This window comes from Myotis myotis, unplaced genomic scaffold (genome assembly GCF_014108235.1).
Source record: "Myotis myotis isolate mMyoMyo1 unplaced genomic scaffold, mMyoMyo1.p scaffold_m19_p_48, whole genome shotgun sequence".
In the NCBI taxonomy this organism is placed as follows: Eukaryota; Metazoa; Chordata; class Mammalia; order Chiroptera; family Vespertilionidae; genus Myotis; species Myotis myotis.
In genome coordinates this window covers 1,064-26,960 of record NW_023416355.1, presented here as the reverse complement: position 1 = coordinate 26,960, position 25,897 = coordinate 1,064, and the positions used below count along the sequence as shown (strand labels likewise).

The following is a 25,897-nucleotide window of genomic DNA, read 5'->3' as shown; positions in this document are numbered from 1 at the left end:
GGCTCCTCTCCGCAGCCCGCCCGCCCGGCGGGGCTCAGTGGTGGAGCGTCGACCTAGGAACCAGGAGGTCACGGTTCAATTCCCGGTCAGGGCACAGGTCCGGGTTGGGGGCTTGGTGCCCAGCGTGGGGCGTGCAGGAGGCAGCCGGTCCATGGTTCTCTCTCAGCATTGATGTCTCTCTCTCCCTCCCTCTCCCTTCCTCTCTGACGTCAATAAAAATGTATTTTACACAAGTGACCAGCCAGGCTGCCCCGCTGCCTTTCCCGGGAGCATTTTGTCCAGCTGCCGAGGTGTTCCTTCCCCGCAATCGTGGACAGTGTGGCTCGAATAAACCCTCAGACCGTCTCTACAGGAGTGAGTGCACCCACCTGCCACCAGGCCCCTCTGAGGGCGCGCGGCCTCAGCGCCGACTTGTGCTCATTCCCCGCACACAGTAGGTGCTTCCTAAGTGCGAGTGCACCAGTCCTGGTGGTGGAGGGGGCCGGATTGATTCATTTCAGAGTCACAGGGCTGAGGGTGGCGTGGGAGGCAGGGGACCCCCCGTGGAGGTGGGGGAAGGCCGTGCAATAGACAGGAACCACCCACCTACCTTCTGTGGAAACTATGATCCCCTGTGGCCGGCCTCGCCAGCAGTGAATGGAAACACGACTCTAGATGAGTCTTTTTCTTATAAAAGTAGAGCATGCGGGTGTAGAAACCCCACCGAATGCAAAAGAGAGTCAGTGGGGAAGTGAAGGTGGTTTGGGCAGCCCCCACCCCCAGAGGCCCCTACACACACACACACACACACACACACACACACACACGGGACCTTTTTGTTTGTGGAACCAGAAAAGTCGGGTTGGTGCAGCCTGAACTGCAGAATCCACACGCAGAGCTGAGGACTGAGTCTGATGGGCGCTTCGTTCCGGTGGCCAGTGATCTGAGAGACGGTGGGTCATGTACCCTAATTCCTTCTTACATCTCCTCTCAAGCCGCCTGTTTAAATTTTAATACATTTTTATTGCTTTCAGAGAGAAAGGGAGAGGGACAGAAACATCCATGATGAGAGAGAATCGCCGATCGGCTGCCTCCTGCACGCTCCCTTCTGGGGCTCAAACCCACAACCCGGGCATGTGTCCTGACCTGGAATGGAACCGTGACCTCTGGTTCCTAGATCGACGGTCAACCCCTGAGCCACGCCGGCCAGGCTTGGGGGTCTCTGACATTTGATGACTATTCATTCTTCCAGTGTATGAACGCCATGTATCCTTCCATTTACCGGGTCCTCTTTCTCGTCTCTCAGCGATGTTCCTAGTGGCGGGCACACATTCCGTTACGTTTGTCTCCAAGCATGGCATCGTTGTTAATCAGATGTTCAGATTCCAATCTTGGTGGGTTTTGTTTTGTGTTTAATATCGGCCTGCGTCCTGCGACCTTGCTAAGTAAACATAGGAGCTCACATAGCTTTCCAGTACGTTCCTGAGGACTTTCACATACACGATCACATTGTCTGCAGGAAGAAATATTTCTCCTTCCTTCCCATCTACACGCCTTCTATTTCTCTTTCCTGCCGTATTGCATTGGCGGAGACCTCCAGCGCGATGCTGAGCAGAGCAGCACACGGGGCCTCGTGCCTGGTTCCTGCGGTCTTTACCATGAAGTATGGGGTGAGCGGGGGCTCTTCCCAGAAGCCTCTGCAGATGTGGGGGTTCTTTTCCTGCGCGGTTCCCATGTCTCTGGACCCGGTGGTGCCCATGCACCAGCTTGTTACTTGAATCTTTACCCGCGAAGTGGGCTGCTTGCAGTCAGCCCACAGTCGGTCCTGGTTCTGTAGCCAGAGGACAATGTCTGCCTTTCACTGGCATATAGAACCCATTTGATGCCGTTTTCCATGCGGTTGGGTTTGGGTCTATCGTTTGCTAACTATGGGCTGGTCTTTATTCATGTTCCCTCCTCCTACCTTCTTTTTGATTGAGTATATTCTCATTTATTTTCTTACTGATCTCAGAGAAGAAGGGAGAGGGAGAGAGAGAGAAACATCAATGATGAGAATCACTGATCGGCTGCCTCAGCCTTTATTTTGCTTTCGTTTTCGACAAATCGTTTCATTGTGCATAAGAATTCTCAGTTGAAGCCGAAACCGGTTTGGCTCAGTGGATGGAGCGTGGGCCTGCGGACTCAAGGGTCCCGGGTTCGATTCCGGTCAAGGGCATGTGCCTGGGTTGCGGGCACGTCCCCAGTGGGAGATGTGCAGGAGGCAGCTGATCGATGTTTCTCTCTCATCGATGTTTCTAACTCTCTATCTCTCTCCCTTCCTCTCTGTAAAAAATCAGTGAAATATATTTAAAAAAAAAAAAAAAAAAAAAAGAATTCTCAGTTGAAATTTTATCGTTTTTTCTTTTAAGATGTTTTCCAATGACAGGCATTGTTTCAGGTGAACAAGTGGCTGGTGACTCTGATCACCGCTTCTTTGTACATAAAGAATGTGTTCTCTGCCCTGACCGGTGTGGCTCAGTGGATAGAGCGTCGGCCTGCGGACTCAAGGGTCCCAGGTTTGATTCCGATCAAGGGCATGTACCTTGGCTGCGGGCACATCCCCAGTAGGGGGCGTGCAGGAGGCAGCTGATCGATGTTTCTAACTATCTATCCCTCTCCCTTTCTCTTGGTAAAAAATCAATAAAATATATATTTTTTAAAAAAGAATGTGTTCCCTCAGACGATGGGAAGCTTACTGTCTTCCTGCATCTTGGCAGATTCACGATCCCCCCCCCACCCCTCCTCCCCCCGTGCAGTCCCTCTTCGGAGCGTCACAGCTGTTCCAGGTCGTGCACTTTGCTCCTTGGAGCTGGTTTCTGAGCGCTGAGAGCAGATCCGGATAAGCCTTTCCTTGGGGAGAGCGGAGCCGCCGACAGGTGTGGCCTGCAGCGTCTCTGCCAGACGCCCAGGTGGCCGTGAGGACGCGCCTCTGGCTGGCCAGGACTCAGCTGTCTCCCAGCCCCGCACTCCCGGCCTGCGCCTCGCCTGGTGCTTGGGGTTTTATGCTTTACACACAGGGCTTGTTTCTTATTCTTCCTGGTTTTATTTTAATATTTATTTTATTTTATTTTTTAAAATATATTTTTATTGATGTCAGAGAGGGAGAAGGAGAGACAGATAGAAACATCAATGATGAGAGAGAATCACGGACCGGCTGCCTCCTGCACGCCCCCTACTGGAGATTGAGCCCACAACCTAGGCATGTCCCCTTGACTGGAATCGAACCCGGGACCCTTCAGTCCGCAGGCCGATGCTCTATCCACTGAGCCAACTGGCCAGGGCTAGAAATATTTTTGTATTGGATTCAGAGAGGAAAGAAGAGATAGAAACATCACTGATGAGAGAGGCTCATGGACCGGCTGCCTCCAGCAAGCCCCCCGCTGGGCATGTGCCCTGAGCGGGAAGGGAACCGTGACCTTCTGGATCATCGGCCAACACTCAGCCGCCCAGCTCTGCCAGCTCCGTGACCTGGTTTTAGGGACAGATTCCTGAGGCGTGGCCTGCAGTGCCCTCTGTGCTGGAAGGCGGCTCCTGACCCCCTGCCTGCGCCCCAGCCCTGCCCTCTGGCGCCTGGACTCCACGTGTGCCCGCAGCTCCCAGGCGGCCTCCGCGCGGCCCCGGGTCTGGTCTCCGTGCTGCCAGGTCCTGACACCTGGTGGGTGCCTGGCTCCCGTGACCCAGGCCACGTCCGGGCTGTGTGGCTCCATCGACGACACTGGGTGTTTCCCTCCAGCAGCCTCTCCTCCCGTCAAGCCTCCGGGGCCCGCCGCACCCAGGTGGGTGTCTCCCAGCACGGAGTTCCCAGGCGGGACTTCCTGGTGACACTGGGTGGCTGACTCCCGGGATCTCCCATCTGACCTGTTTTCCTGGAAGGCGGCCCCGCCCCCCCTCGGTCAGGCCCGCCTGGTTCCCCACCTCCGGGTCCCGCTGGGCCGCGTGTGTCCATCTCGACGCCGACACTCCTTCCCAGAGCTTTCTCCTCCAGGCCTTTTCTTTCTTTCTTTAAATATATTTTATTGATTTTTTTACAGAGAGGAAGGGAGAGGGATAGAGAGTTAGAAACATCGATGGGAGAGAAACATTGATCAGCTGCCTCCTGCACACCCCCCACTGGGGATCGAGCCTGCAACCCGGGCCTGTGCCCTTGCCTGGAATCCAACCCGGGACCCTTCAGTCCGCAGGCCGACGCTCCATCCACTGAGCCAAACCGGTTAGCGCTGTTTTCTTTCTTTTAACCCTCACCCAAGCCACGCCCCCCACTGAGCCCCTGAGCCCCCCATTGCTTCTTAGAGAGAATGAGAGGGGGGGCAGCCCTCAGGTCCCTGAGTGCCTTCAACATGGAGCGGCGCCCCCCTTTCTTCTGGTTTCCTGCCTTTGACTTCGGAGGAGCGCAGGCCACTTAACTTGGGGGGTCGCTGAGTGGGGGTTTGGCTGGCCTTTCTCCACCGTGAGATTCAGGTCATCTGGTTCCTGGCGGTTGCTGCCCTCCGCACACAGGAGGCCTCCCCGAAACCACAGGAAACGCCTGGGGCGGGCCCACAGTTCCCAGACACCAACCCCGATAAGAGCGGTTTTGAGAAGCATGTCCGTCCGTCTGTCCATCTGCGCAGCCTCCAGCGGCAAGCGCTGGGCAACCTGGATGTGCCTGAAGCCCAGGCCCAAGCCGACAGCCCAGCACAGACACGTGTGAAGTGAGAGGCAAAAAGGGATGCGCTCAGTTTCCAAGAAGCAAAAGGTATGATGAGGGGCCAGGCTCCCGAACTATACTTTTTAAATGTAGTTTTACTAGAGGCCTGGTGCACAGATTCGTGCGCTGGTGGGTCCCTCGGCCAGGCTTGGGGGAATTGGGTCCAAACCAGCAGTCCGACATCCCCCGAGGGCTCCCAGAATGTGAGAGGGCACTCCGCAACGTTGCTGTCTCTCGGCAGCTCCTGCATTGAGCGTCTGCCCCGTGATGGTCAGTGTGTGGGATGGTCAGTGTGCGTGATGGTCAGTGTGCGTGATGCTCAGTGTGTGGGATGGTCAGTGTGCGGGATGGTCAGTGTGTGGGATGGTCAGTGTGCGTGATGCTCAGTGTGTGGGATGGTCAGTGTGCGTGATGCTCAGTGTGTGGGATGGTCAGTGTGCGGGACGGTCAGTGTGCGTGATGGTCAGTGTGTGGGATGGTCAGTGTGCGGGATGGTCAGTGTGCGGGATGGTCAGTGTGCGGGATGGTCAGTGTGTGGGATGGTCAGTGTGCGTGATGCTCAGTGTGTGGGATGGTCAGTGTGCGGGACGGTCAGTGTGCGTGATGGTCAGTGTGTGGGATGGTCAGTGTGCGGGATGGTCAGTGTGTGGGATGGTCAGTGTGCGTGATGGTCAGTGTGTGGGATGGTCAGTGTGCGTGATGCTCAGTGTGTGGGATGGTCAGTGTGCGGGATGGTCAGTGTGTGGGATGGTCAGTGTGCGGGATGGTCAGTGTGTGGGATGGTCAGTGTGCGGGACGGTCAGTGTGCGTGATGGTCAGTGTGCGTGGTGGTCAGTGTGCGTGATGGTCAGTGTGCATCATAGTTACCAGCCAGTTGGCTGGTCGGCTGATTGGCTGGTCACTTAGGCTTTTATATATATACTAGAGGCCTGGTGCACGAAATCGTGCACAGGGGGTGGAGGGGTGTCCCTCAGCCTGGCCTGTGCCCTCTCCAATCTGGGACCCCTTGGGGGATGTCCGATTGCCGGTTTAGGCCCATCCCATCAGGCCTAAACTGTCAATCAGACATCCCTCTCACAATCCGGGACCGCTGGCTAACTGCTCACCTGACTGCCTGCCTGATTGCCCCTAACCACTCTGCCTGGTGGCTTGATCATCCCCAACTGCTCCCCTGCTGGCCTGATTGTCCCCAACTGCCCCCAACGCCAGCCTGCTTGCCCCCAATTGCCCCGCCCCGCCTGATCGCCCACAACTGTGCCCCCTTGCCAGCCAGCTCGCCCCCGCTGCCCCCCTACCAGCCTGCTCACCCCCAACTGCCCCCCCCCCCCCGCCCCCCTGGCCTGCTCACCCCTAACTGCCTCTGCCTCGGCTCGCCACCATGGCTTTGTCTGGAAGGTCTCCGGTCTAATTAGCACATTAGTACAGATAGACTGATTTCAGAGAGGAAGGAAGAGGGAGAAGCAGCTTGTGACCATCCGGCCAGAATCCTCCGAGGCCCCATGACCATCACGGTCAATAACCACATCCTCATTCCCAGGCCTCACCCCCAGCCCTGGGGGGGGTCAGCGTCCCTCTCCTGGCACCTCCCTGGGCACAAGCGCTCATTTAAAGACATTGAGACTCGAGAGGCTGGCGTGCAAGGTCTGCCAGCATCTGAGAAACAGAGCAGGGGGGCGGGGGGGAGCTCAGAGGGGAGGGTGGGTCCTAAAGGGGCCCGGGGGCCTGGAAGGAGGGGGTGAGGAGCTCCCGGGCTCAGTCTAAGGGGATGTGGGTGCAAACAGCTCCCCAGGCAGAGGGGACACAGGTCACGGAGGCTCAGAGGGCTCTGGCCGCATGGGGAGAGGCTGCAGGGCAGCTCTCTGGGGTGCAGAGCGACAGGGGAGTGGGATGTGCTTTGGGGCCCAGCTCAGGCAGAGCAGTTCTCTGGCCTCCTCTCCCCCAAACTCTGAGAGCCCAGCCAGAGCCCTTTCCGCCATGGCCTGGGGGGGGGGGGGGGGGGGGGGGAGGGAGTTGGAGGAACTGCAAAACAGATCCGTTTCAGTTTCACATTCTCTTACGAAGCAGCCACCACTATGAGGTCGTCGAGAATGAGCCCGTCTGTCCCGCCGTCCGTTTGTCCCGCCCTCCGGAGTCCCGAGGCCGCGGTCAGGGAATGAGGGTCCCGGGGTGGACATGGAGCCTCTGCCCGGCTGGGGGCCACCCCCCTGCAGCCCGGCGCCCGCGGCTGACGCCCTGAGGCTGGTGAGTCGGGGATGGTGTCGCCCAGCAGCCCAGCGCCGGTGGGGGAGCCGGCCCTGCCCACAGCCCTGGCCGCTGGGACTGGGCCCAGGCAGGAGGCCACCCTCCAAGGACCCTCCTCTGTGGACCCCTGTCCCCGCCCCCCCATTCAGGGCGGAATCCTCCCCACCGCCCAGCCCGTCTGGGGGAGGAACTGGGTGTCTGTGCCTGGGAGGGAGGCTTCCTGTGCGTTTCCATCAGCTCCAGCGCCATCTGCTCCCAAGCCCGTGGTTACCACTCAGGAGCAGCTCTGACTGACAGGCCTCCCCTCCCCCTCCTCCTCCCCCTCCCCCACCTCCCTCTCCTTCTCCCCTTGGGGCTCCCCCTTCCCCTCAGCAGCCCCCTCCCTGTGACCCTGTCAGGCCAGAGACACCCCCTGACACACACCCCACACCTGTCCCTGCGCTGACCCTGTGGCTCCCAGGGCTCTGGGTCCAGCACAGGGAGCAGCGAGGCTGAGTTTGTGGGGTCAGAGCAGCCCTGGCCTTCCCGGGGGCGGGGCCTCACGCTCCAGCCCAGGGGGTCAGAGGTCACACACAGGGTGGTCCCAAACCCACGCTCTTAGGATCCTCAGTAGACAATCCTGTCCTGGGCCCCCTGCAGGGCATGGCCCATTTCCCAGAGGGTGAGACTGAGGCACAAGCAGCGGCTCTGCTCCAACACCCCCCCATCTCCCTTAGGCCCTGAGCCTCCTCCTTCTGAGAGCCCTGCCCTGCTCACTGGCGATGCCCTCGTGCAAAGAGGAGGAGTTCCCGACGGGGGCCATGTGCTGCCCCAAGTGCAGGCCAGGTGGGTGCAGCTCTGCAGGGCCCCTGGGGGACACCGGGGTCGGGGCTGTCCTGGGGGCAGGAATCCCCCCTCCCCTGGCCTGGAGCCCCTCTGCTCCAAGCACTCTTTCATGGGAGGCCTGAAGCCCCTGGGTACAGTGGGCACCCCCAGCCTCCCCGCCTCCCCAGACCCTCAGGTCACTGCTGGCGGGGGCCTGGGGTGGGCAGCCCATTTCAGGCCAGGAGAGGGGGTGTCAGAGCCAGGCCTCTGTGTCCCAGGAGGCCCCCAACTTCCAGGAAGTTCTCACTTCCTGCCAAGCGGGCTCACTGGCCTGGGGAACAGCCCTGGTGGGGTGACCCCTGGTGGGGGTGTCACACCTGCCAGGGCTCAGGGTCCGTCCTGTCCTGAGGGTGTGCCCTCTTGCCTGCAGGCTACCGGGTGAAGGAGGCCTGCGGGGAGTTCACGGGCACAATGTGTGTGGCCTGCACCCGGGGCACCTACACTGCCCACCTCAACGGCCTGTCCGAGTGTCTGCCGTGCCGCGTCAGTGACCCAGGTGAGACCAGGAGCCCCTTGGGACTGGCCTCTGCGTCCGGCAGCTCCGGCCTATGTTCCAGCTGAGCCTGGGCTTCGGCCGGCAGGGTCCAGGGGGAGCAGAGGGGCTGCACCCTGTCCCTGTGCCCTCCCCGGGCCTGCGGGCGCTGCCCAGCCCTCAGCGTGGTGTCTTCCTGGGACGGGCGCTCCCCCAGCCCTGGCAGGCCTCGCTGCTGCTCTGAGCTCCTTCTCTGGGTCCCAGGCCTGGGCCAGGTGACCAGACGGAACTGCTCCACCCGGACCAACACCGTGTGCGGCTGCAGGTGCGGCCACTTCTGTGAGCGACAGGACGGGGACTCCTGCGTCCAGTGCAGGCCCCACAGTGTCTGCCGCCCGGGCCAGAGGGTGCGGGAGACAGGTGAGCGCGGCGCCCCCTGAGGACACAGGCCCCGGACCCCGGCCTGAGGGGGACCCTAGGAGCCCTCTGCCCGACACTGTCGTTTCTCAGGCACCGAGTGGCAGGACACGCTGTGTGAAGACTGCCAGCCGGGCACCTTCTCTGCGGGGGGCACCCAGGCAGCCTGCACGCCCTGGACCAGGTAGGTGACCCGGGTCCCAGGAGGCGCTGCCAGGCCCCCTGGGAGATAAGGGCCCCCCAGCGGGGAGACGGTGACCCCCCAGCCACCCTGCTGACCCTGTGGCTCCCACACCGCTGTCTCCTCTGCCCAGGGCCCGGTCAGCACATCCCAGATGCGCGGCTCAGGGCGCTGCAACCAGAGACCCACCCTGTGTTTCGCGGTGTCCCCAGGTGTCAGGCTGAGGGGTCCTGCCATTCGGAGTCAGGGGTGCACACACGAGGCTCCAGAGTGAGGAGTCCCCTCCCCCGGAAGCAGAAACCGCCGTGTCCACCCCCCCTCCTTCCTGCTGTGACCTGGCCGCTTAGTCTCTGGCATGACTGCCACACGGAGGCCCTGGGTCCTGTGTCTCCATCCTCCCCACCCCTTCTATCCCTCCCCAATGTCTGTCCCTCTGTCTCCACCCTCCTCTCCTATACATCCTCCCCCCTCCCCGTCCCCACGTCTGTCCCTCTGTCTGGGGCACTGGCTTTCACGGTCCATTCCTGACACCAGCTCTGCCTTCACCCCTGGCATCTCCTTCGCTGTCCCTCTCTGGTGTCCAGTGTCCTGTACCAGGTTGTCCTGCCCCTTCCTCCCCTCCCTCCGTGTCCCCGTGGCTGTGGGACAGGGAGAGTCAGTCGGACCTGAGTTCCCCCCAGAGCCCCCTTCCCCGGGCCCACCCCAGGCAGCAGCCTCCCCCTCTGTGCGCCAGGCTGCGCAGGGGACGCTCGAATGCTGATGGTCTTAATCCAGCAGCTCGAAGGGTTCATGAATCTGGAGAAGGTGCTGCGTGTAAATGAATAAAGAGTCTGGAGACGAAACATGATTTTGGAAGGCATTTTGGGGCCAGAGAAGACTTAGCTAGAGGAACCAAGTTCTCCTTGTCTCAGGACCCCTTGCTATTTATTAACACAGTTTGCCCTGAGGTGAGGTAGATACACATCAAAGGCCAGGGCTAGTACACAGAGTCCATTGACAGATTGGGGGAACTGCCTACGGCTGTCCAGGTGTTTGGCCAGCAGGAGGCAGTAACGTACATTGAAATGCCCTCAGCTGCCTGGGAGCCAGCAATCCTTTCTGCATCCTGTTCAGGTTTGGGACATGCCCTCAGCCCCCTCCCAATGACTCAGCCCAGCTGAGGATGACCTGCTGGTATCAGCTTCCGGCAGCGCTCAGGGTCTGGGGGGTCAGGGTGACCGCCCTTCACGCTGCCCACGGGCCCCTCCTCCCCCAGGTGCAGTGGCCCATTTGCCTGGGAAGCGACTCCTGGGACCAACAGCTCAGACGTGACATGCTCCTCCGGGCCCCGTCACCATCATCATCGTCAGCGTCATCCTCGTCATCGCTGTCATTTCTGTGCCACTTGTGCTCAGGGCCATCAGGAACAGAAGGTCACGTGGTGAGCAGGAGCCCCTGGTCCCGTCAGGGCTCAGGTCCCAGCTCTCTCATCCCAGACACCGCTCTGGCTCTGTCCCCCACATAGAGAGGCGGCCGGGGTGCCCGGGGGCGGGACTTCCTGTCTGAGGAGCCTGGTGCCCCCGGTGCCCACGCAGCACCAGGGCCTGAGCTCCCACCTGCCCTCAGCGGACGGAGGAGCACAGGGCGCCCATGAGCAGCGGGAGGCCCCGTCATGCCCCCCTCCCCTGTCCCTGCCCAGGGCGCTCTGTGTGCCCAGAGCCCGAGGGGGGGCCCTGAGCAGAGAGAGGCTCAGGGCTGTGGGCGAGGCCGCGCCCTGTCCTCACCCAGGAGGTGCCCGGCCCAGGGCCCGGCTCTGAGCAGCGGGGGGGTCCCTCCTCCCGGCTCCTGGCAGCCGCTCCCCTGGGGGGCTCAGCCCTCCCTGTGGACGGTCCACGGGGCTGAGGTGGGGCCGGGTTGGCAGCAGGGGAGGTGGCAGGGCCCAAGTCCTTCCCCGTCTCCCGGCCCCGGGGACAGGCCAACAAGGAGCCCGTGCTTGGGTCCTGCTGCCTCTGAGCGGGTCGGTCTCGGAGGTTCCCAGTGAGCAGCAGGCCCCGTAGTCCCCGGTCGGGCGGCCCCTTCCTGACGGGGCATCTCTGTTTTGCACGAAAATTCTCCTCTCCTCAGGAATTGCTGTCTGTCCCCAACCTGCCAGTGAGGCTGCTGGCTGGGGGTGGGGAGGGCTGGTCCCTGCGGGGCTGAGTCCTCCGTGGACGCTGTGCTAAGTCAGGGAGGGAGGCCCCGCTCCTGCCCTTGGGGGTGGCTGACCCCGAGCATCGGACCAGGCGGGAGCGGCCCCTGGTCTTCACGCCGAGTGTCCCTCGCAGGGGACAGCGGAGCTGGCAGAAAGGAACAGGCGTCGGGACCTGCAGGCCTCCCGGGTCCAGCCAGACGTCACCATGGAGCCCGTGGAGGAGACAGCATCCCTGTTCCCTCAGAGGGACCCGCCACCTGACACATGGCTGCGGGATTCAGGTTCCTGAGCCATCTCCGCGAGGCTGCGGGCAGCGGCCAGGCCCCCAAGGACCAGCTATGGGGTCAGAGGAGCCGCGGGACCTTCTCCTGGAGGCCAGCCCGCACCTGCCTGAGGAGGAGCCCACCCGCCGCCCGGGCCCTGAGCTCAGCTGCAGGACGGCCCTCAGCCTCCTCCTGGGCTGGGACTGGGACGGGGTCATGTCTACGCATCACATGACTCACAGTCTGGGAAGCCATTTCCAACTGGCCATTTTATATGTCTTATATTTTTTATTATCATCTATACCAGTGATGGCGAACCTTTTGAGCTTGGCGTGTCAGCATTTTGAAAAACCCTAACTTAACTCTGGTTCCATGTCACATAGAGAAATTTTTTGATATTTGCAACGATGGTAAAACAAAGATCTATATTTTTGATACTTATTTTATATATTTAAATGCCATTTAAGAAAGAAAAATCAACCAAAAAACTGAGTTCGCGTGTCACCTCTGACACGCATGTCATAGGTTCACCATCACTGATCTATAGTATAAAACCCAGTGGCCCTTCAACAAATCCACAAACGCTAAGTGCTGGAGAGGATGTGGAGAAAAAGGAACACTCATGCAGTGCTGCTGGGAATGCAGACTGGTGCAGCCACAATGGAAGACAGTATGTCGTTTCCTCAAAAACTAAAAATGGAACTCCCATTTGACCCTGTGACCCCACTTCTAGGAATATATCCCAAGAAAACAGAAACACCAATCAGAAAGGATATATGCACCCCTATGTTCATAGCAGCACAATTCACCATAGCTAAGATCTGGAAACAGCCTAAGTGCCCATCAGCAGATGAATGGATTAGAAAACTGTGGTACATCTACACGATGGAATACTATGCTGCTGTAAAAAAGAAGGAATTCTTACCATTTGCAACAGCATGGATGGAACTGGAGAGCATTATGCTAAGTGAAATAAGCCAGTCAATGAAGGAAAAATACCACATGATCTCACTCATTTATGGATAATTAAGACCATTGTAAACTGATGAACAAAAATAGACACAGCCCTAACCGGTTTGGCTCAGTGGCTAGAGCGTCAGCCTGCGGACGCAAGGGTCCCGGGTTCGATTCCGGTCAAGGGCATGTACCTTGGTTGTGGGCACATCCCCAGTGGGGAGTGTGCAGGAGGCAGCTGATCGATGTTTCTCTCTCACTGATGTTTCTAATTCCCTATCCCTCTCCCTTCCTCCCTGTAAAAACTCTATAAAATATATTTAAAAAAAAATAGATACAGAGGCAGAGCAGCCTCGAACAGACTGTCAAACTACAGCGGGAAGGCCGGGGAGGGTTGGGGGGCCGGAGTGGGGGGGGTAAGAGATCAACCAAAGGACTTGTATGCGTGCATATGAGCATAACAAATGGACACAACACACTGGGGGGTAGGGGAGGCCAGTGGAATGTCAAGGGCGGGGAAAAAAAGGAGACATATATAATACTCTTTGTAATACTTTCAGCAATAAAACAATTAAAAACAAACAAACAAAAAAAAACCAGTGGCCCTAACGCGGTAAGGACCAAAGATCAGTCACCAGGGGGCTGCCTGTGCAGCAGTGAGGTGCATCGGGTGGGCGGGGACTTGACTCTGAGTCCCGCGGGGTCTGGGGTCCTGGGTCGCGTGCAATTTTGCACGCTGGGTCACTTCCCGGGATCCAGCCCCAGCGGTCCAGGAGTTCCCGAAGGTGTGGACGGCGTCGGCGAAGAAGGAAGGACACGGAGACAGCGTTCAGATGATCAGCGTAGTCAGGTTCTGTCTTTATTGCCCTGTTACCACAGACTTTGTACTATTGGATTCCACAAGCACGCGTCTCTAGTTACATCACGGTATGTTTTGGGTCATACAGTTTCTTGTTTTATGTTTGCAGTTTCTTACCTGGCCTTTGCTAAAGTCTTCTTTCTGGTTAGCTCTGCTGGCTTGGATCTTATCTACGGTCTGTGTTTCGACATTCCATTCTGAAGGTAGTCTCTGTGTTCCATGATAAGGGCTAGTTTGTTCTTTCTATTCTGAGGTTGCTGTTCCATTGCTCCACTGTGAAGCCATGAGGAGAAACGGAAGGCGGTTTCCTATTCTATGGCCTAAGCCAAGGTTCTTAGCTTAAGCGTGACTGTTCTTGGCTGTGGTGATGAACTAACTACATGCCTGGCGCTTAGTTGACGTCTGCTTGCACAGCTCGCCTGAGATTTCTAGGGAAGGAGCTGCCTGCATTGTCTGCAGCGGTATTTCTGTAGCTGTTTGACGGTTGTCCTTAGCCTTGCTGGTGGTCTTCCCGGCGTCGGCGGGTGTTTGGGGGTCTAGGCTTTGGTACTTTCTCTGGTGGGTAGACCCCTGGGGATGTGGGCCTAGCACAGTGATGGTGAACCTATGGCACGTGTGTCAGATGTGGCATTCGAACTCATTTTTTTGGTTGATTTTTCTTTGTTAAATGGCATTTAAATATCCTATCTAATAAAAGAGAAATGTGGTAATTAGCGTACGACTGCTACACTTCCCACTGGCTAATCAGGGTGATATGCAAACTAACTGCCAGCCAAGATGGCAGCCGGCAGCCAGGCAGCTTAAAGCTAACATGAGGCTTGCTTGCTTCAGTGACAGAGGAATCCAACGTTCCCCTCCTGCTGCTGCCGGCCTCTGAGCTTGCAGTTTTAAACATTTTGTTACAAATATAGAAGCTAAACAAAACCCCAGAAACCTGCTTTCAGCCAGCTGGGATCTCAGAGCTGGAGTTGATACAGTGTTTTGATTACAGAACCCAAACAAACCAGATACCTGCTTTCAGCAGCAGAGGCCTCAGAGCTGGAGCCAGAGCTAAAGCTGGCCCAGAATAAAAAAAAAAAAAAAGAAAAAAAGGAGCAGTTGGGAGCTTCAGTCCCAGCCTGAAAACAGCCCTCAGCCCCTCACCCAGACTGGCCAGTGAGGACCCCAGTGGGGACCCCCACCCTAATCCAGGACACCCTTCAGGGCAAACCAGCCGGCCCCCACCCATGCACCAGGCCTCTATCCTATATAGTAAAAGGGTAATATGCCTCCCAGCACCGGGATCAGCGGAGCCAAGAGGCCTCCCGGCACCGGGATCAGCATGACAGGGGGCAGCACCCAAAACCCCTGATCGCCCTGTGGCTCTGTGTGTGACAGGGTGCGGCGCCCCAACCCCCCCCCCCCCCCCCGGGCCCTGCTCTGTGTGTGACAGGTAGAGCCATAACCTTACCATCGTCCCTGCCCTGAGTATGAGAGTGGCGGCGCCCCAACCTCTGATCGGCCCTGCTCTGTGGGTGATAGAGGGCGGCGCCCCAACCCCCTGATCCGCCCTGCTCTGTGTGTGACAGTGGACGGTGCCCCAACTCCCCTATTGGCCCTACTCTGTGAGTGACAGGGGGGAGCTCCTCAACCCCCTGATCGGCCCTGCTCTGTGCGTGACAGGGGGGAGCTCCCCAACCCCCTGATCCGCCCTGCTCTGTGTGTGACAGTGGACGGTGCCCCAACTCCCCTATTGGCCCTACTCTGTGAGTGACAGGGTAAGGAGCCCCAACCCCCCTGATGGGCCCTGCTGTGTGCGTGACAGGGGGCAGCGCCCCAACCCCCTGATCGGCCCTGCTCTGTGTGTGACGGGGTGGCGCCGCAACCTCCCCATTGACCCTGTCTTGAGTGTGACAGGGGGCGGTGCCCAAACCCCCCAATTGGCCCTACCCTGAGCATGACTGAGGGTGGCATCGCAACCTCCCAATCCACCCTGCTCTGAGGCCGACCAGGGGCTGCACCTAGGGATTGGGCCTGCCCTCTGCCACCCGGGAGCAGGCCTAAGCCAGCAGGTCAGTCGTTATCTCCCGAGGGGTCCCAGACTGCGAGAGGGCACAGGCTGGGCTGAGGGAACCCCCTTCCCCCCCCCCCAAGTGCACAAATTTTTGTGTACCGGGCCTCTAGTATAAAATAAATATCAAAAATATACGTCTTTGTTTTACTATGGTTGCAAATATCAAAAAATTTCTATATGTGACACAGCACCAGAGTGAAGTTAGGGTTTTTCAAAATGCTGGCACACCGAGCTCAAAAGGTTCGCCATCACTGGCCTAGCAAGTCCTAAATTTGTTGTCAACATCTCAGTCTGAGTTCATCGTAAGTGGTACACTGTATTTCTGTAATACCAGAGGGTTTGATTTTTCCCTTCCCTAGTCCTGCTAATCCCTAACTCCAGGGCAGAGATGGCGAACCTTTGGAGCTCGGCGTGCCAGCATTTTGAAAAACCCTAACTTAACCGCCCAGGGCCCTCTGGGCCTGTGTGTGGGTGGAGCGGGGCCCTGAGGGGTGGGGGCGGCTGGGGACTGTTGGGACCTGCTGTCTCAGGCCGTTGGGCTGTGCTCAGAGGCGACACCGGCCGGCAGAGCGAACACGTCTCACTGTGGAAGCCACACCTTCCTGGTGGAAACGGGAGCAGCTCCATCGTGGTGGCCGCGGTCACAAGCACACAAGCTTCGGGACCTGCCGCCTCCACCAGCCGGGCTCCTGGACAGGCCGCTGCCTCTGGCGGGCGAAGCAGGACTCCGGCTCCCACCTGTGGCTCTGGCGCCGCTGCTCCCCAAGCGCCTCCAGACCCGCTGGGCAGGGAGGCTGGGCGGCTCTGCTTCATGGGAGGGCAGCCCCCACCCCCTCCAGACCTACCCCACCGACAAGGAGCGGGGACCCTCGTCCCCACGGGGGTCGGGCACTGGTCCAGGCGCTGGGGCTGATGGTGACTCGGCTGCCCAACCTCACACCCTCTCACCGGGAGGAGGCCCTGTGCCGGCCGAGGGGGCTGGGCAGGTGGCCATGGACGTGAACGGGTGGGACCACGAGGGGTCCCTGGGGCTCAGGCACAGGGAGTGGGAAGAGGGGTGCTGGGCTGTGAGCCCCGCCCGTGGACATCAGGACCCATCCCCACGCCCCGTCCCGGCCCAGCAGCCCTTGTCCGAGGAGCCTGCTGGTGGCCATGGAGGACGGAGCTGGGAGAGCTGGGAGTCCAGAGAGTGCGGTCAGCGGGGCCCAGTGTCCCTGGGACGTCGGTGCTTCGAGGCCTTCCCAGCGCCCAGGGCAGGGGATCGCATCGCAGGCCTCTGAGGGCGGGCGGTCCTGGGGGCAACTCGGGGCGATTTGGCACCAACATGAGCGACAGCCAGAGCCCACGGCATAAAGTAAGACCATGAGGCCGCCGGGACGCACATGAGCGGGGAGGGCGCCTCCTCCAGGGCAGAGAGGGACCTGCATGGCCCTGGGCCTCCCACCCCCACGGCTCAGGCGGGGTCACCAGTGGGTGAGACTCACCAGAAACAGGATCTGAGCTGCTCTCCGCGCAAACTGTCCCCCAACAAAATGCTTTAAGGTGACGCCTCAGTGTGTGCGGCTCACTCTCAGATCACAGTCTCTCATCAAACCGCACACATCGCGGCAGAATTGGTCCGCACAGAACTTATAGCTTTTCCTGCACAGCCGCTGAGATGGTCCCAGGCCTCTGGCAGTGAGAGGAGGCCTTAGGGCGAAATGCTCAGAGCTGCCGCGAGGACTCTTCAGGGTCTGGGAAGGGGCTGCGGGTAAAGGAATAACACCGGACGGAAGATAAATCCGGGGGCATTTGGGGAGCCCGGCGGGGACTGAGCTCTCGGGACTAAGCTCCCCGAATCTCGGGACCCACGGCTTTTATTCACTGGAAAACACATTGGCCTTCAGGACAGCAAATATACACGTCAAAGGTCGGGTTTGGTCAACAGTGAAGGGTTAGGGGAATGGCCTCCGGTAACCCACCAGCAAAAATTATGTGTAGGTTTCAAGTTCTGCTGAATACAGACGCCCTTATCAGGACTTCTCCCTTTCGTTATGACTCAGAGCGGAAGTCAGGCAGCCTGTGTCTTCAGAGTGTGATTCCAGCCCCAACTGCAGGCGGTTTGAGGCTTCCTGTGTGGGTGGAACTGTGGGTAACAGTGTAACAGTGGCTCCAGGACCACCCACCCCCCTGTACAGAGCGGAGGCCGCCGCCCCTGGTCCATCCCCACGTGACGCTGGCGGTGCTGTCTGTTCCCTGCGCTGAGCTCACCTCCCGGCCCCCCTTCATTTCACAGGGGGCGTCTGTCTTTCTCTTCATTTTCTCTGTAAATCCTCACCCGAGGGTTTTCCCACGGGTTTAGGGGGCGTGGGAGGGGGGGAGGGAGGAGAGAGAAACAGGGGGTGTTGTGCCCAGATTTCAAGGTTCCCAGGACCCCCAGGGAGCCCGTCAGTCCGATGCAAAAGCAAAGAGTCCTTCATTTCGAACTAGTTCGGCTCCCCAACCACACTCACCGATACAACGGTAAGCTCCAGTGGCCGAAAGAGAGCGAGGCCTGATGGGATTGTGGGTTTTATAGTAAGGGTAGGGGAGGGGACTGTGGGCCCCGCGATTGGCCAGGCGCCAGTCGGGTCTTGTTACACAGGATGTGGTCATCTCTCTGGCGTGCACGTCCCTTGATTGTCATTGGTTAGTTTAAAGAAATCCTGGGCGTGGCCAGCAGGGGCCTGGGCTTCCGGGAAGAAGGCACTCTCCTGAGCACATGGCAGGCGCCCCAAAAATGGAGGACCCAGGGCGAGATGGAGGGCGCAGTCCTAGCCCCCCCCCCCCCCCCGCAGGGCGAGCTGAGCCCGGGCTCCAGGGGCCAGTCCGGTTACTGGGGGTCCAGCAGATCGACCAGTTCCAGCCCAGACAGGAAGTCCATGTCCTCCATCTCGTTCCTGGGGCGCCGGCGATCGCCTCCTCCTCCATCTCCTTGGGCAAGGGCACACGCCCTGCCCTGCCGCCGCCGGGGGCCGCGGGGGGGGGGGGGGGGGGTGGCAGCCTGCGCCGGGCTCCCGCCGTGGGCTGGGGAGTCGGTGCCCGAGGCTGCCCGCAGCGTGGTCATGCCCCGCGACGACTCGCCCTTTCAGGGGGAGAGGCCTGGACGGGCTGCCTCCTGCACGCACCCGGCGGGGATGGGATCCGCCTGCACCCAGGTGGGTGCCCGGGGTCAGGGTGACGCGCTCACCACTGAGCCACCGGCCAGGGCGCACGTTTGCGTTTCTCACGCCCCTGCCTGTAGGCCCCGGAATCCCGCTGCCCCGGGGAGGCCCCTGGAGGGCGCTGCCAACGCCGAGGCCCCTGGAGGGCCTGCCCCCCCTTCCGGTCCTTCTCTGTGTTTACTGTTAAACGTTTTCTTCTCCCCCTTGCGTCCCCTGAACCGCGCCGGGAAGGCGGCACTGGCGGCGGGCAGCGGAGTCTTTCGTGGGTGAAGGGCCCCGCGCGGCGGAGAAAGCGCTGCAGCCGCAGGAGCTTCAGCTGGAACTGGGGCGGGGGGGGGGGGGGTGCGCGCGCAGCTCGGCTGAGCCCCCCTCTCAAACCGCCCGCCCCCCGCGACCCCGAGGCCCTGTGGCGCTCGCGCGGGCCACACCGCCAGTGCCCGCCCCGCCTCGACCTCTTCCCGCCAGAGCACCGCTGGGCCGGGCACCGGAAACCCGCCACTGCCTGGCGCCCAGCAGCTCCCGGGGCGGGAGGGGGTCCGGGCGGGAGGGAGGCGGTCCCGGCGGGTGGCGGTCCCGGCGGGTGGCGGTCCGGGCGGGAGGGGGTCCGGGCGGAGGGGGCCGGGGCGGGAGGCGGCCGGGGCGGGGCTGCCTGCGGGGTGGCCTCAGGGTCCCCAGGGACCAGACGGCCGGTGCCTCCGGGGCGGGTGGCCAGGCCCTGCCTGCAGCAGCTTCTAGACCCGGGCGCGCCCCCCGGTGCCCGCGCTGCAGCCCTTCCCGCTCCGGGAGGAGCCGCCTGGCCCAGCTCCGTGCGGCCCGCGTGGCTCCTGCGCCCTCAGCCCCGCAGCGGCGGCCCAGTCCCAGCCCCGGCCCTGCTGCCCCGCCCGCTGTGGACGGACCATGTGGTCCCACAGGTGGCCCTGCCCTGAGCCAGGACCAGAGTCTTTACTGTACCAGCTGCCCCCCCTTCACACCCCCCCCTCCCCTAGTCCAGGTGAGTCCTGCTCCGCCCGCACACCTGTCACCTCGGGGCTCAGCCTTCCGCTCACAGTGGGCACGCTCAGCCCTGCCCTGCCCGGCCCTGGGTGGGCGAGTGGGCACCCCGGCTGGTCAGGAGGGGGAGCCGGGTGCTGGGGGAGCCTGGGGCGCACACCTGGGCCTCTATTCCCAGAGGGCAAGGGGTTCCAGCAGGAGCTGAGCTCCGGCCCGAGGGAGGGGAGCCCGGGCCCCTGCTGGTCCCCTCGCTGCTGTCCCCTCGCTGGGCGGGCTCTGCTGGCACCACCACCGCAGACGCGCCTGGGAAGGGGCCGGAGCTGATGGTCGGCGGAGTCAGTGGCGTCGGCAGAGCCTCGTCCTGGAAACACACGAGCCGGAGGCAGGTCCCAGGTTTCTGCAGAGGGAGTCCCTTCAGGGCCCTGGGTTCCTGTGCCCGTGTCCCTCCTGCCATGGCGCTTCCCTAACTCCCGCCGAGGGGCCTGTGCCGCCTCCGCAGTGAGAGCAGGAGGCGGAGGAGAAGGCCCAGGCCTCTGAGGGTCAGAGCTGAGGGTTTGGTCTGAGCCCCGTTTGCACCCGGAGCCCTGGGCCGGGCCCTGTCTCCCTGAGTCCCCACTTCCTGTCTGTGCAATGGGGGCAGGAATGACCCAGCCCGCCCCCTGCAGGCAGGTGGGTGTCAGTGCACATGGTGGGGAGCCCCTCCAGGTGCTCAGGGGTGACAGTGCCCCTCCTGCACCCCCAGGGGCCCGGAGTTCCCATGAGAGGCTCACTCTGGAATGTGTGGGTGCAAACAGCTCCCCAGGCAGAGGGGACACAGTCACTGAGGCTCAGAGGGCTCTGCCCGCATGGGGAGAGGCTGCAGGTCAGCTCTCTGGGGGGCAGGGCGACAGGGAGTGAGATGCGCTTTGGGGGGTGCCCACTTCTATGGGAACTGGGGGGGTGGGGGCGGGGGAGGCGGCTCCTGGACCCGAGAGGGGACAGAACTGTCTGCGGAGCTGGGCCTGCCCCTCCTTGTCAGTGAACCCTTCAGGCCGGTGTGAACCCTCCTGTGTGAGGGTTGCGCTGCCGGGGGCGGGGCGGGTCCGCCTCCTGTTAGCGGATTGGCTGGGTCCGCGGGGGGCGGGCCCTACTGTGTTTAGACCGCATGGGTGGGGTGGCGGGAGCATAAATGCAACGGATGCGTTTGGGCTTCACTCTCTGGTTGGGAGCAGCCTCGCAGCTGAAGTCTGAATGAGCCCGTCTGTCCCGCCGTCCGTCTGTCCTGCCGGCCGGAGTCCCGAGGCCGCGGTCATGGAAAGAGGGTCCGGGGCGGACATGGAGCCTCTGCCCGGCTGGGGGCCGCCCCCCTGCAGCTCGGCGCCCGCGGCCGACGCCCTGAGGCTGGTGAGTCGGGGACAGTGTCGCCCAGCAGCCCAGCGCCGGTGGGGGAGCCGGCCCTGCCCACAGCCCTGGCCGCTGGGACTGGGCCCAGGCAGGAGGCCACCCCTCCGAGGACTCTCCTCTGGGGACCCCTGTCCCCCCCATTCAGGGCGGAATCCTCCCCACCGCCCGGCCCGTCTGGGGGAGGAACTGGTGTCTGTGCTGGGAGGGAGGCTTCCTGTGCGTTTCCATCAGCTCCAGAGCCGTCAGCTCCTAAGATTGTGGCTACCACTCAGGAGCAGCTCTGACTGACAGGCCTTCCGTCCCGCTCCACTTTCCCTCCTCCGCCTCCTCCTCCGCCTCCCGCCTCCCCCATCGGCCTCAACGCCCTGGTCTGTGCCCCTGTCTGTCCGGAGAGCCCCTCTTCCTCTCGTGACCTGTCAGGCCCGAGGGCCGCCGCGCCAGCTGGTCCTCACACCAATAAACCAACCCCCACCTGCGGCAGCCAATCCTCAGACAGGAAGGCCCACCCCCCCACCTGCGGCAGCCAATCCTCACACGGGAATGCCCACCCCCCCCCCCCCGCCTGCGCCAGCCAATCCTCAAACAGGAAGGCCCACCCCCCCCCACCTGCGGCAGCCAATCCTCACACGGGAATGCCCACCACCCCCCCCCCGCTGCGCCAGCCAATCCTCAGACAGGAAGGCCCACCCCCCCCCACCTGCGCCAGCCAATCCTCGCACAGGCCTGAAGGGCTCACCGCCCAGGAGGGAGGCGCAGGTCCCAGCTCCACAGACAGTTCTGTCCCTCCTCCTGTCCGGGAGCCGCCTCCCCTCCCGCACCCACCAAGCCCCAGGCGCGAGTTTCCATAGAAGTGGGCGCCCCCCAAAGGGCAGAGCTCTCCCTGCCCTGACCCTGTGGCTCCAGGGCTCGGGGTGCAGCACGGGGAGCAGCCAGGCTGAGTTCGTTGGGTCAGAGCAGCCCTGGCCTTCCCAGGGACGGGGCCCACTCTCCTCAGCCCCGGGGGTCAGAGGTCACACACAGGGTGGTCCCAAACCCACGCTCTTAGGATCCTCAGTGGACAGTCCTGTCCTGGGCCCCCTGCAGGGCATGGCCCATTTCCCAGAGGGTGAGACTGGGGCCCAGGCAGCGGCTCTGCTCCAACGCCCCCCCCATCTCCCTTAGGCCCTGAGCCTCCTCCTTCTGACAGCCCGGCCCTGCGCACTGGGGATGCCCTCGTGCAAAGAGGAGGAGTTCCCGACGGGGACCTTGTGCTGCCCCAAGTGCAGGCCAGGTGGGTGCAGCTCTGCAGGGCCCCTGGGGGGCGGGGGGCGGGGCTGTGCTGGGGGCAGGCATCCCCCCTCCCCTGGCCTGGAGCCCCTCTGCTCCCAGCACCCCTTCATGGGAGGCCTGAAGCCCCTGGGCACAGAGGGCACCCTTTCCACCCCCAGACCCTCAGCTCAGTGCCCAGGGCGGGGCTGGGGGTGGGGTGCAGCACATTTCAGACCAGGGGAGGGGCCTCAGAGCCAGGCCTCTGTGTCCCAGGAGGCCCCCAACTTCCAGAAAGTTCTCACTTCCTGCAAAGCGGGCTCACTGGCCTGGGGAACAGCCCAGGTGGGGTGACTCCTGGGGGGTGTCACAACTGCCCAGGCTCCCGGGGGCGACCTGCCCTGAGTGTCTGCCCACTTGGCTGCAGGCTCCCGGGTGCAGGAGGCCTGCGGGGAGCTCAGGACCACAGTGTGTGCGCCCTGCACCCGGGGCACCTACACGCCCCACCTCAACGGCCTGCCCGAGTGTCTGCCGTGCCGCCTCTGTGACCCAGGTGAGACCAGGAGCCCCTTGGGACTGGCCTCTGCGTCCGGCAGCTCCGGCCTATGTTGCGGCTGAGCCTGGGCTGAGGCCGGCAGGGTCCAGGGGGAGCAGAGGGGGCGCACCCTGTCCCCGTGCCCTCCCCAGGCCTGCGGGCCCTGCCCAGCCCTCAGCGTGATGTCGTCCCGGGATGGGCTCTCCCCCAGTCCTGGCAGGCCTCGCTGCTGCTCTGAGCTCCTCCTCTGGGTCCAAGGCCTGGGCCAGGAGACCAGACGGAACTGCTCCACCCGGACTGACACCGTGTGCGGCTGCGGGCGTGGCCACGTCTGTGTGGGACAGGACGGGGACTCCTGCGTCCAGTGCCGGCCCCACAGTGTCTGCCGCCCGGGCCAGAGGGTGCGGGAGACAGGTGAGCGCGGCTCCCCCTGAGGACACAGGCCCCAACCCAGGCCTGAGGGGGTCCCCGAGGAGCCCTCTGCCCGACACTGTCGTTTCTCAGGCACCGAGTGGCAGGACACGCTGTGTGAAGACTGCCAGCCGGGCACCTTCTCTGCGGGGGGCACCCAGGCAGCCTGCACGCCCTGGACCAGGTAGGTGACCCGGGTCCCAGGAGGCGCTGCCAGGGCCCCCTGGGTAGTTAAGGGCCCCCCAGAGGGGAGACGGTGACCTTTCAGCCACCCCGCTCACCCTGTGGCTCCCACACGGCTGTCAACTCTGCCCAGGGCCAAGTCAGCACATCCCAGATGCGGGGCTCAGGGCGCTGCGGCCCGAGACCCACCCTGTGTTCCGGGGTGCCCCCAGGTGTCAGGGCTGAGGGGTTCTGCCATTCGGAGTCAGGGGTGCACACGTGAGGCTCCAGAGTGAGGAGTCCACTCCTCCGGAAACGGGAACCCCAGTGCCCACTTTAGCTGCCTCTACCCCCTGCCCTCCCGCCCCCCCTCCTTGTTCCAGCTGTGAGCTGGGTTCTTAGTCTCTGGCGTGACTGCCACACAGAGGCTCTGGGTCCTGTGTGTCCATCCTCCCCCCCAGGTGTCCCAGGTCTGTTCCTCTGTCTCCATCCTCCCCACCCCTGTCTGGGGCACTGGCTTTCACAGTCTATTCCTGACACCAGCTCTGCCCTCACCCCTGGCATCTCCTTCGCTGTCCCTCTCTGGTGTCCAGTGTCCCTGTCCCCAGGTTGTCCTGCTCATTCTCCGCCCCCCTCCGTGTCCCCGTGGCTGTGGGACAGGGAGAGTCAGACAGACGTGAGTTCCCCCCATTGCCCCCCTCCCCGGCCCCACCCCAGGCAGCAGCCTTCCCCTCTGTGCGCCAGGCTGCACAGGGGACGCTCGAGGTCGGGGTGAGTGCCAGGCACCGAGGTGCCCCTGCCCGTTGCCCACGGGCCCCCCTCCTCCACCAGGTGCAGTGGCCCATTTGCCAGGGAAGCGACACCTGGGACCAGCCGCTCAGATGTGACATGCGACTCCAGGAGCGCCATCATCGTCATCATCCTCGTCATCGCTGTCATTTCTGTGCCACTTGTGCTCAGGGCCATCAGGAAGAGAACGTCACGGGGTGAGCAGGAGCCCCTGGTCCTGTCAGGGCTCAGGTCCCAGCTCTCTCATCCCAGACACCGCTCTGGCTCTGTCCCCCAAATAGAGAGGCGGCCTGGGGTGCCCGGGGGCGGGACTTCCTGTCTGAGGAGCCTGGTGCCCACACCACCCCCACCATCCCCAGGTACCCAACCAGCACCAGGGCCTGAGCTCCCCCGTCAGCAGACGGAGGAGCACGGGGCACCCGAGAGCAGCGGGAGGCCCCATCATGCCTCCCTCCCCTGTCCCTGCCCAGGGCGCTCTGTGTGCCCAGAGCCAGGGGGGGCCCTGAGCAGAGAGAGGCTCAGGGCTGTGGGCGGGTCCCTCCTCCCGGCTCCTGGCAGCCGCTCCCCTGGGGGCTCAGCCCTCCCTGTGGACAGACCACGGGGCTGAGGTGGGGTCGGGTTGGCAGCAGGGGAGGTGGCAGGGCCCGCGTCCTTCCCCGTCTCCCTGCACGGGGACAGGCCCGACCAGGAGCCCGTGCTTGGGTCCTGCTGCCTCTGAGCGGGTCGGTCTCTGGAGGCTCCCAGTGAGCAGCAGGCTCCCTGGTCCCCGGCCGGTGGACCATTACTGACGGGGCGTCTCTGTTTTGCAGGAAAACTCGCCTTTCCTCGGGTATGGCTGCCTGTCCCCACCCTCGCAGTGAGGCTGCTGGCTGGGGAGGGGGTTTCGGGGGGAGGGTCCCTGCGGGGCTGAGTCCTCAGTGGACGCTGTGCTAAGTCGGGGAGGGAGGCCCCGCTCCTGCCCTTGGGGGTGGCTGACCCCGAGCATCCCGGACCAGGCGGGAGCGGCCCCTGGTTTTCACGCCGAATTTCCCTCGCAGGGGACAGGGGAGCCGACAGAAAGGAACAGGCGTCGGGACCTGCAGGCCTCCCGGGTCCAGCCAGACATCACCACGGAGCCCGTGGAGGAGACAGCATCCCTGTTCCCTCAGAGGGACCCGCCACCTGACACAGGGCAGCGGGATGCAGACGCCTGAGCCATCCCCCCGAGGCTGCGGGCAGTGGCCAGGCCCCCTCGGACCAGCTACGGGGTCAGGGAGCCGCGGGACCCCCTCCTGGAGGCCAGCACGTCTCTGGCTGAGGAGGAGACCTGCTGCACCGGGCGCTTGGGCCCCCCCGCGTCCCCCCACCGGGTGCCTGAGGTGCCTGACCTCCCCCTCCTGACCCAGCGTGTGAGGCCCTGGCCCAGGGCGCTCCTGCCCCCACCCGCCGCCCCGGCCCTGAGCTCAGCTGCAGGACGGGCCTCAGCCTCCTCCTGGGCTGGGACTGGGAGGGGGTCATGTCTGTACATCACATGACTCACAGTCTGGGAAGCCATTTCCAACTGGCAATTTTATATGTTTATAATTTTTATTATTAATAAAATACCTTAGACAAGATGCTCTGAGGGCAGGTCAGTCTCCGGTTCCGGGTCAGAGAAACCCTGAGACGTGACTCGTGGAGCTGAGCGAGTTTGGGGAGAGACCTCAGCCTGTGAGCACGTTCCACTTCTCACCTGCACTTACCACTGATTGTCTCCATGACCAACCACTCACTGGAAGGAGGCCCTGTCCTCAGGTGTCATTCACTCACCCACCCATTCACCCATCCATCCACTCACTCACTCACCCATTCACTCACCCATCCATTCCCATTCACTCATTTACTCACCCACCCATCCACTCACCCACCCATCCACTCACCCACCCATTCACTCACCCATCCACCCATTCACCCATTTATTCATTTTCTCATTCATTCATCCATTTACTCACTCGTACATCCATTCACTCACCCATCCATCCATCCATTTACTCATTCATCTT

At 62.2% G+C, this 25,897-nt stretch overlaps 1 protein-coding gene and 1 long non-coding RNA gene across 2 annotated transcripts; one reads left to right on the top strand and one right to left on the bottom strand.

Moving 5' to 3' along the window:
• The first annotated feature begins 6,176 nt into the window (after window positions 1-6,176).
• On the top strand, window positions 6,177-25,678 carry TNFRSF14 (TNF receptor superfamily member 14). Its single transcript, XM_036307587.1, is given in 10 exon segments — window positions 6,177-6,346; window positions 6,770-6,946; window positions 7,663-7,771; window positions 8,181-8,306; window positions 8,547-8,702; window positions 8,793-8,883; window positions 10,136-10,202; window positions 10,204-10,300; window positions 24,686-24,732; window positions 24,914-25,678. Coding segments are annotated over 9 exon segments (918 nt in total). The 5' UTR covers window positions 6,177-6,346; window positions 6,770-6,877; the 3' UTR covers window positions 25,070-25,678.
• Window positions 15,834-17,711, bottom strand: LOC118655595. The gene is made up of 3 exons (XR_004967304.1): window positions 17,672-17,711; window positions 16,664-17,290; window positions 15,834-15,886 (listed from the first exon to the last, which is right to left on the bottom strand). It is a non-coding gene; the product is annotated as an uncharacterized LOC118655595 (long non-coding RNA).
• Window positions 25,679-25,897: the final 219 nt, after the last annotated feature.